General features: G+C 42.4%; 1 protein-coding gene across 2 annotated transcripts in view; it reads left to right on the forward strand.

The window, feature by feature from the left end:
* The window catches only part of lrfn5a (leucine rich repeat and fibronectin type III domain containing 5a), a 141,191-nt gene extending 131,846 nt beyond the window's left edge, over window positions 1–9,345 (forward strand). For both annotated transcript variants that reach the window (XM_085767237.1, XM_085767239.1), the window contains exons 9-10: window positions 5,679–5,952; window positions 7,259–9,345. In XM_085767237.1, the coding sequence (XP_085623363.1) occupies window positions 5,679–5,952; window positions 7,259–8,233 (1,249 nt within the window). In that variant the 3' untranslated portion in view covers window positions 8,234–9,345. The remainder of the gene's footprint in view (window positions 1–5,678; window positions 5,953–7,258) is intronic.
* The last annotated feature ends 2,846 nt before the right edge of the window (window positions 9,346–12,191 follow it).

Here is a 12,191-nt window from a genome sequence, read left to right on the forward strand (position 1 = left end):
TCGACCTGGAAATCCTGCTCTTGTGTGTTGAATCAATGCCATGGATGCCATTTTTCTCTCTTGGAATAATGCATGTTTGTGGCCTGTAGGCTTTGTCCAATATTTAATCATGTGAAATGGCCTGAAATAGAACAATCTGGTATCATAGTTCACCACTCTGTGCATGGAGGCAGTCATTTGTCTTGAGACAAAAAGCTGAGAGCGACTAATGGAGATCACACTGGCCTGCTAGCTTTGTCCCGGCTGGAGTGAGGAAAGCTAAAGTTGATTAACACACACACACACACACACACACACACACACACAAACATGTGTGCACACAGATACACACAGAGAGTTTGGGTTTTACCAGCATGTGGAGCCGTATCAGTGATGAATGTTGGCAGAAGGCCAGACACAGTGACAGCCACAGGAACGAGGAGGCTGCTATGGGAGAAGTCGATTATTGTAATGGAACTCACACACATGTCCACATATACGTGTATACTGCAGACGCATGCAGACATAAGCGCACAAATGCATACTCATAGGGGAGCCTGCACACAGACATCTTCTCTTGTGTACATTGTGATAAAACCCAGAAATGCGCAGACGCCCTGGGCTGAGGGCTTGGCAGAGCACAGTAGATAGATTAGTGTAATAGTCTCGGCCAAGGCAATCATCTGCCCACTGTAGGGCTTCAAATACTGGCAGCCAGATCCAGCTCAGACACAAAGAAATTAGCTACAATGAATGAGTCAGTTTGGATGAGTTCACAAATGCTAACGGCTCACACAGTCAAGAAATAATTGTATGCAAGACCAAAAAAAAACTGATTTGCATGAAAATGTATTTTATACACTCAGCATGCAGCAGAATAGGGTCCAGATACGCCAAACACATTGTCAATATCTTGACTGTTCCATGTATCTATGAATTATAAATGATGACAGCTTGGCTTACATGTCCACAATGAAAACTCTGCAATGTGAGTTTCATTAGCCGGAGCGTCCGGTTGGATGGATTTTGCTTAGACACGTTCTAATTTGGTCTGTGTCCAGGAGGAGTCATGTAGCTAATGGTTTCTTGGAAGCAAAAGGTTTGTGAAGTGGAGAAGAGAGAGAAGATGTCATTTATTCAGGCAGATACATGGCTAAGCAGAAAACAAACGCTTCAGAAACACAGATAATTAGTGCACAATTGCACATTAATAGATTTCTAACCAAAACACATCAGAATTACAACATTTGGTATTAAACTCGCCTTGTTACTGTTTTCTCTCACGGTTGTTTCCCTTCATTGTAAATGAAAACAGGTCAATATCTACATAATGGGGGATTTATCTAACAGAATCGGTTTATTATTTGACATCTGGAGCTACAAGATATTGATCAACTGAGATAATAGATAACATACTCTCATGTATGAAGGTTTTATTCATGCGAATGCCACTGTCGTGATGTAATGTTTATTTCCTGACATAGTTCTTGAATAATCAATTTTGACAAAAACATCATTAGGAGAATTTGTATTGACCACCAGAAGATTAAATAAAGGAATGTGTTTGGGGGAAGTGGCGTGGTATCCCATTTTACACATGAATTAGTTTAATCAATAACAAAGTTTTGTAATCATAAAATGCACAAACAAACTTGATTTTTTGAAAGAAAAGCAGCCCATCATTCAGTTAATATTTCTTACACAAAAATATTTCCCTGTCAAAGTCTATAACTTATCCTTGGATACCAGGGGAGCTGGAGCCAATCCCAGCCGCACCCTGCACAGGTCACCAGTCTATCACAGGGCTGACATATGGAGGCAAACTCACACTCTCATTCACACCTGTCATAAGAAGTACCCAGAGGCCCAAGTCTCCAGAAACTCCTCAGTGTGATTTGACAGTGTTACCCACTGCATCACTGTGCTCTCCACCCTGGATCACATGTGAATCTGTGTTGATGGAAACTTGACTGCAGGAAGCAATAATAACCCAGTGATTAGTGTTGCAGGACTGAAATGAAGCGTTGTGAGGATTACGAGTGAATGTTTTTTTTGTTTGTTTATTTGGGTTTATTTTTTTCTTTTGTCTGGTTGTTTCATCTTCCATATTTCAAAGGAGTGAGAGCATGAAAGTAGTTCACAGCTCTCCGTGCGTTTATTCAGTAGAGAATTAGGTTTGTGAGTCGGAGATTGATGGATAACATGATGTCAGTGTGACGGTAACAGGCAATGCAGCCTCAGCAGCTCGCCGCATAATGAGGACAGAGATTTGTTTGCCATTTGTTTGTCACAGGTGCGACTGCTGCAGTCAAAGCTGTTCAAACTAGCAGAAATATTCATGATACAAGCAGGTCAGGTTCACTACAATGAGTTGGGCACTACTGTATCTTTGGTGCAAGCCACATATGGGGCCCACAATTGCAGGCCAAGTGGGGCCCATATGGACCCCACATAGCACTGCTGGCTGGGGTGTGTGTGCACCACCTTACGTAAACCAGAACACACAATCCAGAGCTATATGTTGAAAAGGTGTAATAATATTAAACAAAAAAAGGTTTTATACTTGTTTCCATTGAAATACAGTATTTTTTTATTTTTTTATTTGTTTATTTTGGGCATGTCAATTAAATCATCATCATCACACTTCATATTAGTTCAAATAATACAATACACATGGCCGAAAGGGAAAGCGGGAGAAGCTAAAGCTTATCTAGTATGCCACTTTTGTGTGTTTTGGTAAGAATTCTATACATTTTATAAGGTTTTGCATTTTGATAACAAGTCCAATCGTGCTTGTTTTTGTCATACGCTGATCAGCCTCAACAGTAAAAATGGTGACTGGTTTTAATAATGATAAGCGTATATGTTCCTATACAAGCACAGTTTACTCTCCTTTGCTGCTGTTGATGTCTTCATCAGCATGAGGGCGAACACTCACACACACATACACACACACACTGTCATTATTCCTGTGGCTGGACACATAAAGTCACACTGAAGTGTGCAGGTTAATGATAGGAGCAAATGTCACCTGCTCTTACAAGCAGTTACATTTGTATACACACACATAAAGACAGACAGAGATTAACTTCTGCATCATTACAGTGGCCTTGGGCTTTTATTTGTGTGTATCAGTGTGTGTTGTGTGGTTACGTGTCTCATTAGCTAGCAATGCATGAATACCATTGTGTATGATAAAAAAAAAAAAAAGTAAAGTTTTTGATTTATCACTCTGCACATTCTGGGACCAGTAATTTCTCGCAGATGTAAACACTGCCATGCCCCCCAAACAGAAATAATTGTTCACTGGCACATTAATACTGCATGTGTCTGGGATGTGTGTTCATTGATGTGTATTCATTAGATTGTTAAAACATGTCTTGTCACTAAACGCCTGGACTTTCTGCTTCTTTAATGATTTGGGCATCATGGGAGTCAGACTTTAGCCTCGGCACACCAAACAGGAAGATGCTGCATTTATACACACATGGAACAGTGGATACAAATTATTCATGTATCCTCTGTGTCTCTAGATTTACACTGTAAGAAGTCATCTGGACCATCAACAGAAAACAACAGTTTGGAGAAAAAAACAAACTAAACCTTAATCCTAAAGATCTACAGTTTAAAACATGTCTTGGTACAAGATTAAAACCAGTTACTGTGGGTTATCAGTAAGGTTGTAGCTGATCAGTATAGATCCACACACACAAACACACACACCTACATCCTTGTGATGTTACCCCATTGGGAACCCACTAATGACCTACCGCTACATTCTTTCCCTTGCTCTTAATTCTCACCATTAGACCTTTACATGTCTCCTAACCTTCACTTAACTCCGGTTCCAAACCAGATGCTTAACCTGGCTGAAGTAACCCCGTGCTCCTCCCAGTGCACGAGAGGCCGCGAGCTGTGAACTGGCCGGCCTCTTGGGTTTTAATGAGGAATTTCATTAGCATTTTAATGAGGAAACCCAGGAAAGCTGACGAGCCGTTTTAAGGAAATTGAGGGACAAATGTGCAAATTCTTTAGTCAGTGTGACCAGTGAAGAATAACCAACTTTAACTCAGAGTGGCAAAGGACCTTTGTATTTGTCCAAACGAATATATGGATTGATTGAGAGCTATTTCCCTATTGTGTTTCATCGGGAAAGATTTTGTTCTACGCTTGTGCTCAATTGGAACACAGTTTTCTCGCTGTTAAAGGGCGTCTGTCCGAATGTCCTTGCAATGATTAATCATTTAATTGGACTCTTGTCCTGCTGATTACTTCTGGGTTTGTTTCTTTTGAAGAGTCAGCAGACTGATATACACAGCTGAGCTGAGGGCATTGATTCTTTACCATTCTCCCTCTTACTTCCCTGTTTAGTATTTTTACCACATTTCTTTCCCCTTATTCAACAATAAATCGTTGTCATTTTTCTTCTTCTTCTTTTTCCTCTGGGTAAATGATTATTTAGGTTGTACAGAAAGCGTGAATGCAAAATGTTTGTTTATTTCTTTCCAGTCCCCTTACTGTTAAGAGTTTTGCTAGTAATTGTACCCAAGGCAAACAACAATAGCTTTTCAAACCAGCTATAATAAAATATATGTTATGTTTGTGTTCCCTCAGTTCCATAGAGCAATCCTATCTTTCAGTTGACTGTTTTGGATTCAGGGCCTTTTGGTTCATTATCACCGCTCTCATCGGTGATGTCTCCATACTCAGCCAGCTTTCTAAAAACCCACTGTATGCTGCTGACCAGGAACAAACAGCACAGACACAGTTTACATTTACAACTACAGCAGAAAAACAAAGCAAACCACTGGCTGAGGTAGAAAGGTGAAGAGACAAAGAGCAAGTGGAGCGTAAAAGCAGAGCTAAAAGAGAGTTATTATTCTGTCAGTGTTGAGCTTTTTATGCTTCTACCAAGTGGATAAAATTATTAAAATGACTGCATAAGTCACATATTGTATACTGCACTGTTTTATTTGAAGTTCTGATATCCATAAGAAGATATAGATAACACTTTATTTGGCACCTAGCTCTATAACGCATGATAACCATACTTATAACAAGTTATAATGCAGTTATAGCACTGTATAACTGTAGTTATAAACACTCATACATGATTTATAATGATTATAAATGCTTTATAACAATAATCACAACACACTATAAAGCATTTTATCATGACTCATGTTATAATTGTTAGTAACATGCTGACAATGCCCACATCGATACTGCATTATAAATATAGTTATAATGTGTTATAATTGGCTTATAAACGTGTATAATTATCATCATAAACACTCATAAATTATCATAAGACTTTATAACAATAAGCATAAGACATCATAGAGCATTTTATTATGGCTTATAAGGTCAAGTCTTATAATAGAGTTATAATGCTCTATAATGTGTAATGCTTATTGTTATAAAACAATAAGCAAGATATAGTTGTGATAATAATAATAAAGCAACATCTAAGGCATGGTTTGGAGCTGTAGTAACAACATGTGGGTGAGCCAATCAGAATAGAGGATCTAAACAGCTGAGAGATTTCTCAGTGATTGAATAAAAATGCAGCATATTTGAGGTAAACCCAAAAACTTCAAGGTGGTTAATGTCTGCTTTGTTGTGACATGACAAACTTACCACAGTCTTGATGGTTCATTTGTGTTTCCTCTTTCCTTCCTCCCCCTTTTCATCCACAGGATGATCCCCCCATCCAGCAAGAACTTCCTGGTCAACAACCTGGCAGCGGGGACCCAGTACGACCTCTGCGTGCTGGCCATCTACGATGACATCATCACCTCTCTGACAGCTACCCGCGTGGTCGGCTGTGTGCAGTTCACCACCGAGTCCGAGTACATGAGGTGTCATTTTATGCAATCGCAGTTTCTCGGCGGGACGATGATCATCATCATCGGCGGGATAATAGTGGCCTCGGTGCTCGTTTTCATCATCATCCTGATGATACGGTACAAGGTTGGTCCCTCCATCTGTCACTCTTAATCCTGTCCTGCAAGAAAAGAGAGAGAATGAGAAGAGAGAGCTTTTCATTATGAGAGACACTCTGCATTAATCATATGGCGGCCATGCACTTCCCATATTCAAACTTGCATCTACACTTCTGCTGTTGAAGTGTACATGGCTCCCATTACAGTGAACAAATACTCACTAGTCGCTTTTACGATGTAACACTGTATCTAACAAAGTCATGCACTGTATATCTCTCGTGATTGTTGTGTCTTATTGTCAACATTTCCTGTATTGACCCCTTGCATGTGACGTCACGCTCCACTCGCGGGAGATACGGACGCCATGATGGACGGCAAAAGAACAGTGCACTTCAATTTAATTCAATGGGGCGCGTTATAGTTTTGTGACATACCGTGGTTGTAGGGTTTCCCCTCCTTTTCCAATGAGCTGGTTCCAGTGCTGGTTCGGAGCCAGAGCCTGACTAGCACCGGTTCTTTGCTTTTCCACCGCTTAAGAACCGGTTATTGGTTCTTAAAACTGGTCCCAAGCACCAACTCCTTCCTGGGCTAGAGCTAAGAACCAGGGCTGGCCACTGGCAGCGGGGTTACATGAGCAACAGGACCAGTGTGAAGATATACAGACACGTTATCAATGCCATCATGCTGTGGCTAACAACAGCTAACGCTCGTATTAAACGTAGTACCGTCACAACGTAGTTGCCGCCGGTGATTACAACGAAGACGGCTTCCTGTTTTCTTTTATTTTTCAGCCGGGTTTAATCAGAGAATGATTACTAATTATACAGACGTCGGGTCAGGTCTTCAACACCCACGGGTCGGACCAGGTTTTAATTTCCAGGTCCGTTATAACTGTAGTTAGCAGCAGCAAAGACAGGAGCAGCTGCTGTATGGGGAGTGTGGCACTGACTTGACGTTAACTTCTTAGCAGTGGAAAAGCAAACACAGAAAACTGAGATATTCTACGGCGAGTAACAAAAAAACAAACAGAATATTGCAACGGATGAGTAGATATTCTATTTTAAATAAGTGATGATGCTGTGAGGTTGTAGTCACATTGTTGGACGATACCCAAACAGTCTATAGACAGTACATTATCACTGAGCACTTTCTGCCGTCCGTCATGGCGTCGCCTCTCGCGTCACGTGATAATTGTGACATAGCTGCAAAGGGTCAATAGAAAAGAAAAATAGAAATACTGTATACTGTCTTGTATTATCACATCACAGAAGCAAGAACCTATCATATACCATAATAAGGAAGGTAAGGACTCTTTCCTTGTGTTTTTTCCTCAGGTGTGTAACCCCGGGGAGGGCGGCAAAGGCGTTTCACTGTCAATGACCAACGTCCACTCTCAGACCAATGGCCAGCAGTCACAGGGATGCACTGTGACTCCCAGCGTCTCTAAACATGGCTCAATTGGATTAGACGACCTCTCAGGAGGCACAAAGAAAAGGAGCGGAGCAGCAGCAGCAGGAGGAGGAGGAGGAGGCAAGGATACCATGACTCATTCGTCCGACTCTTCCCCGCCCGACTGCTCCACGACTACGTCAGCTCTCAGCCAGCCTTGGGGAGCTAGAAGCCCAACAGCTGGAGCCGAGGACCGACAGAAGGCGGGAGACGAGAGGGCCCAGGCTGGAATCTCCACACCCACCTCGGCCACCGGATCGCTACCCAAGCCAAAGCGGATGCCCGCCCCGAGTAAGCCCAGCTCGGCTTGCTCCAACGTCACGGCCATCCCCGAAAACCTCCAGCCCTCCCCTCGCCCTCCCTCCTCCTCCTCCTCCTCCACTGCCTCCTCCGCCCTCCTCCCTTCCTCCATCCCTTTGGAGAACCTCAACACCAACCGCAACAACTCCACCTCTCTCAACCAAACCCCGCCTCCCTACGCTCCTTCCCCTTTCTCCAGCCCGCACCCGCACCCCACGCCGAGCCCCGTCCCCTCCATCCGATTCAGAGAGACGCCCATTCTGCGCCGGGCTCCCCGCGTCGCCGCCGCCGCCACCTCCTCCTCCTCCTCCTCCGCCAAGTACCAGACTCTCCCCGTGGAGGAGGGAGGGAGGAGCAGGGCGAGGAGGAGGTACTCGCTCAGTGAAGGAGGCTCAAAGACGTACTCGTCCCATCAGGGAGGAGGAGCGCCCAGGTTAGGGCGCATCATGCGAAACAAAAGGAGCCAATCAATGAGCGGGATGCTGCTCCCCAAAAACGGGGATGGAGACTCGGAAAAAGGACGCTGTGATTCAGACTGGATCTTAGAAAGCACAGTTTGAACTGGAGCAAGACAGCGACTATGAAATAAACTTTGGTTTATCCATTACTGTTTATCTTTTGTATGAGTGTATGTCTGCGACTCTGCGTGTGTGTGTGTGTTTGGATTTGTTTTTAGATGTGTGAGTGGCGGTAAAAGTGTGTGTGAGCAATTGTGTGTGATGTTTTTCGCGTTTAGAATGTGTGTTTTTTTGTGTGTGCGTGCGTGTGTTCATGTCCGTTGTAACCGGATGATTGACTCTGTGTGTGTGTGTGTGTGCGTCTTCTGCGTCCACACTTTTTCTTTTTTTCACCCATTTTTTTTAAATCATTATTTTTCATAACCTTTTCTCCACAACTCTTTGTATTCAGTTTACAGTTGTTGTTTTTTTTTATTTCACTTTGACAGTTTCCTATCTGTTTTGCAGTCGGTCATTCAGCGAGTGGATAACTTGCCTTGTCTCGTAGCGTCTCGTTGGTTCCACTTTATAGCACAAAAGAAAACAAGACAATGGGCTCGCCACGTCATTTCCCGATTCACACTCACCTTATCTGAAAATACCACAAAAAGGGAATAATTACAGGAAAAAAAAAGAATGAAAAAATCAACAATACGAGAACTGAAAAGCACACCATTCTTAACGTTCACATGCCCACAGAAAGTGTGCATCCATACGGTGGCAAGAGAACAGCAGTCGGTGCCTTCTTTTGCACTAACAGACCCTCTGACAGATAATAGAACTGGATTTAAGACTCCACCGCGGCTCCACGACGAGGGATTAGGACTGAGGCTTGGGAGGGGGGGGTGGGCAAACAAAGGAATAGAAGATTTCACAATAGCCTTTCTTACCTACCGAGGAGTACAGACGTTTTCTTGACATACAGACCCAAACTGAGACAAATGAACAAACAGAAGACTTTAACGGACCTCTTATGAAATTGATATTTTTTAAAGGGAAGAATAAACAAAACAAAACAAAAAAAGAACATAAAAAAAACCTTGCAAGCTTTTCACTGACACCGGTGTACCACAGCCTGTGTCGGTCACAAGCTCCTGGAAAGCTTATGTACAGAAAAAGACAACATGTACTGTGTTGTTATGTTGTGTAAAATAAAAAAAGGGATAAAATGAAAACTGGAACTGTGAGAAGTGTCTTTTATGTACATGGGAAATATACTTTAGCATGAAGGATGAGGATGTGACACAGTTAACATTTGGAAACGTTGTCATTATATGCTCTGCATCAGTACTACTACAGTCTACTGTGATAGCAACAACAAGTTAATGGAAAGTTACAATCACTTTTCATCTGGCATCAGTGTTTCCACCCATCACTGTATCGTTTTCATTTCAGGAGAAAAAGAACAACAAAACAATCCCCCACTGTAAATGAGAACAGAACAGATGTGAGGCAATTCTAAGTTGAAACATGTTCACTCATCTTTTTGTAATTTAATACAACAACACCATTTACTCGTGTAACAAATCAGAGAAAAAAATGTCAAGGGAAAATTGAAATAATTATTGTTTTATCCTGAGGTTTTCAGGAAATGTTAATGGCCAGTACAGTGATAAAAAATGGCCTGGAAACCCAGGGACACATGAAAGGCTTAAAAAAAAGGAAAGAATTCAAAAGAAAAAGCTGTTCAGTAACACAATCATGCAAGTGGGATAAAAGCAGCGAAGAGAGAGGGCAGGACTTCAGCCTTATGCTCTCTCGCTCTTTTATACAATGCTCACTTATACAATGTTCGCTTTGGCTCACTTTGATACAAGTGCTGCCACTCATTCCATGTAGTTGTGAATATGTGAATGACTTATCCTCAAAAAACACTGTCTTATACTTGGGCCATAATGGTATGGAACAGTAACTACACCAGGATGTTAACTGAAAGAAAGAAAGAGGGAAAGGAAGAAAGAAGAAATGTTTCAGGCAAATTTATGTCCACTTCCTCGCAGAATCCTTTTTTTTTTTTTTTTATTGGACCTAATTTCCAAAGTCCAAAAACTCAACGTAGCACAAACTTAACTCAACGTTTCATCTGTGTTTTCCTTTTGAGTTCTCTGTAACACTAGCAAACATGTAAAGAGACACACAACACTGCAGTGCTGCATGAGCTGTCAGTCACCATTGATTTAATTTCCCCACATCCCCCTGTGATGGGGTGATGATTCAGAATGACATCACCAAAACCATCCAGTCGATAAAGTATCAGTGTCGGTGACATCATATTTACCGCTCTTCTAGTGAGTGTGAATGTGAGTCATATTTTTACCCACACAGAGGTAAGGTAAGGTAATTCTTCATTGTCATTTTGCATGGTGTTACAAAAATGCACAGGCTGCAACAAAATGCTGTTTCTCACCAGCTTCTGACAGTGCAAATAAATAGAAAAATGAATAATAAAGAGATTTTACATGAAAAACAAACTCATTTAGCAGCAGTTCTCTTATGGAGAAGGTTATATGTGAGTGTGTGTGTGTGTGTAACACGTGGGGATGGGGAGGGAGCACAGTCCGTTGATCAGTCTCACAGCATAGAAGCTATTCAGCATCCTGGTGGATCTGCAGCTGATGCTCTTGTATCTTCTGCCAGACGGCAGGAGAGAAGACAGGCCATGATGAGTGTGCAGCGCTGCTGGTAGATCTCCTTCAGGAATGGAAGAGGGGCACCTCAAAGTCCTGCAGCTGTCACACCAGGACGAGAAACTGTGCATCAGGATGTTTTCGACGATGCCCCTGTAAAATGTGATGAGGTGAGGCGTGGGGAGTCCTGCCTCTCTGAGCCTCCTGAGGGGGTGGAGATGCTTTTGTACCTTTTTGATGACTGCTGTGGTGTTGATGGATAAAGACAGGTCACTAGCTTGGTATAGGAACTAGGAACTTAAAGGGATAGTTCACCCAAAATTCAAATTTCACTCATTATCTACTCACCCTCATGTCGACTAAGAGCTGTGAGAATTTTCAGAGTCTTCCGTGCCTTCTCTGAGTTACAGGGGGGTCCGCGCAGCAGTATTTGTCCATATAATGGTTGTCAATGGATACCAACTTTCTTCGTCCAAAAAGACACACCAAAAAACACCCAAATACCTCCATGCTGCTCGTATGTAATGTCCCTCTCGTATTGAAGCCCCGACATGAGAAATTGTTCCGAAAAAATTAAATCACGAGAGATTTGCACTGACACAGGAAGAGCAGCGAACTGAGACACTGGGAGCTTCTGCTACAAACAAGCTTAAAATATAGACTTATTTAATTTTTTTCGGAACAATTTCTCATGTCGGGGCTTCAATACAAGAGGGACATTACAGACGAGCAGTATGGAGGTATTTGGATGTTTTTTGGTGTGTCTTTTTGGACGAAGAAAGTTGGTATCCATTGACAACTATTATATGGACAAATAGGGTTAGGGCTGCGCAGACCCCCCCCGTAACTCAGAGAAGGCACGGAGGACTCTGAAAATTCTCACAGCTCTTAGTTGACATGAGGGTGAGTAGATAACGAATGAAATTTTAATTTTAGGTGAACTATCCGTTTAACACTGCCGCCCCTCTCCACCGCAGCACCATATACGTAGTGAGATCTTTGCCAGACACCCTGAAATCAATCACCATTTCTTTTGTACACGTTGTTTGTTCACATTAATGGAGAGGTTGTAGGATCTGCACCACACTGCAAGCTGCTCCACCTCCATTCTGTAAGTAGACTCATCACTGTCACTGATGAGACCAACCGCTGTTGTGTCGTCTGTAAACTTAACAGTGTGGTTGGTGCTGGATCATGTGTGAGCAGGCTGAACAGCAGCCGGCTCAAGGACACACCCGTGGGGTGAGCCTGTGCTCAGTGGTGGACAGTAACAGAGTAAATTTACTTGAGTACTGTACTTAAGTACATATCCAGAGGATTTGTACTTTACTTGAGTATTAGATTTCTTTGGTACTTATTACTCTTACTTGAATACATTTCCAAGACAAATATTT

This window comes from Trachurus japonicus, chromosome 22 (genome assembly GCF_045865225.1).
Source record: "Trachurus japonicus isolate A0001 chromosome 22, Traja_1.0".
Lineage (NCBI taxonomy): Eukaryota > Metazoa > Chordata > Actinopteri > Carangiformes > Carangidae > Trachurus > Trachurus japonicus.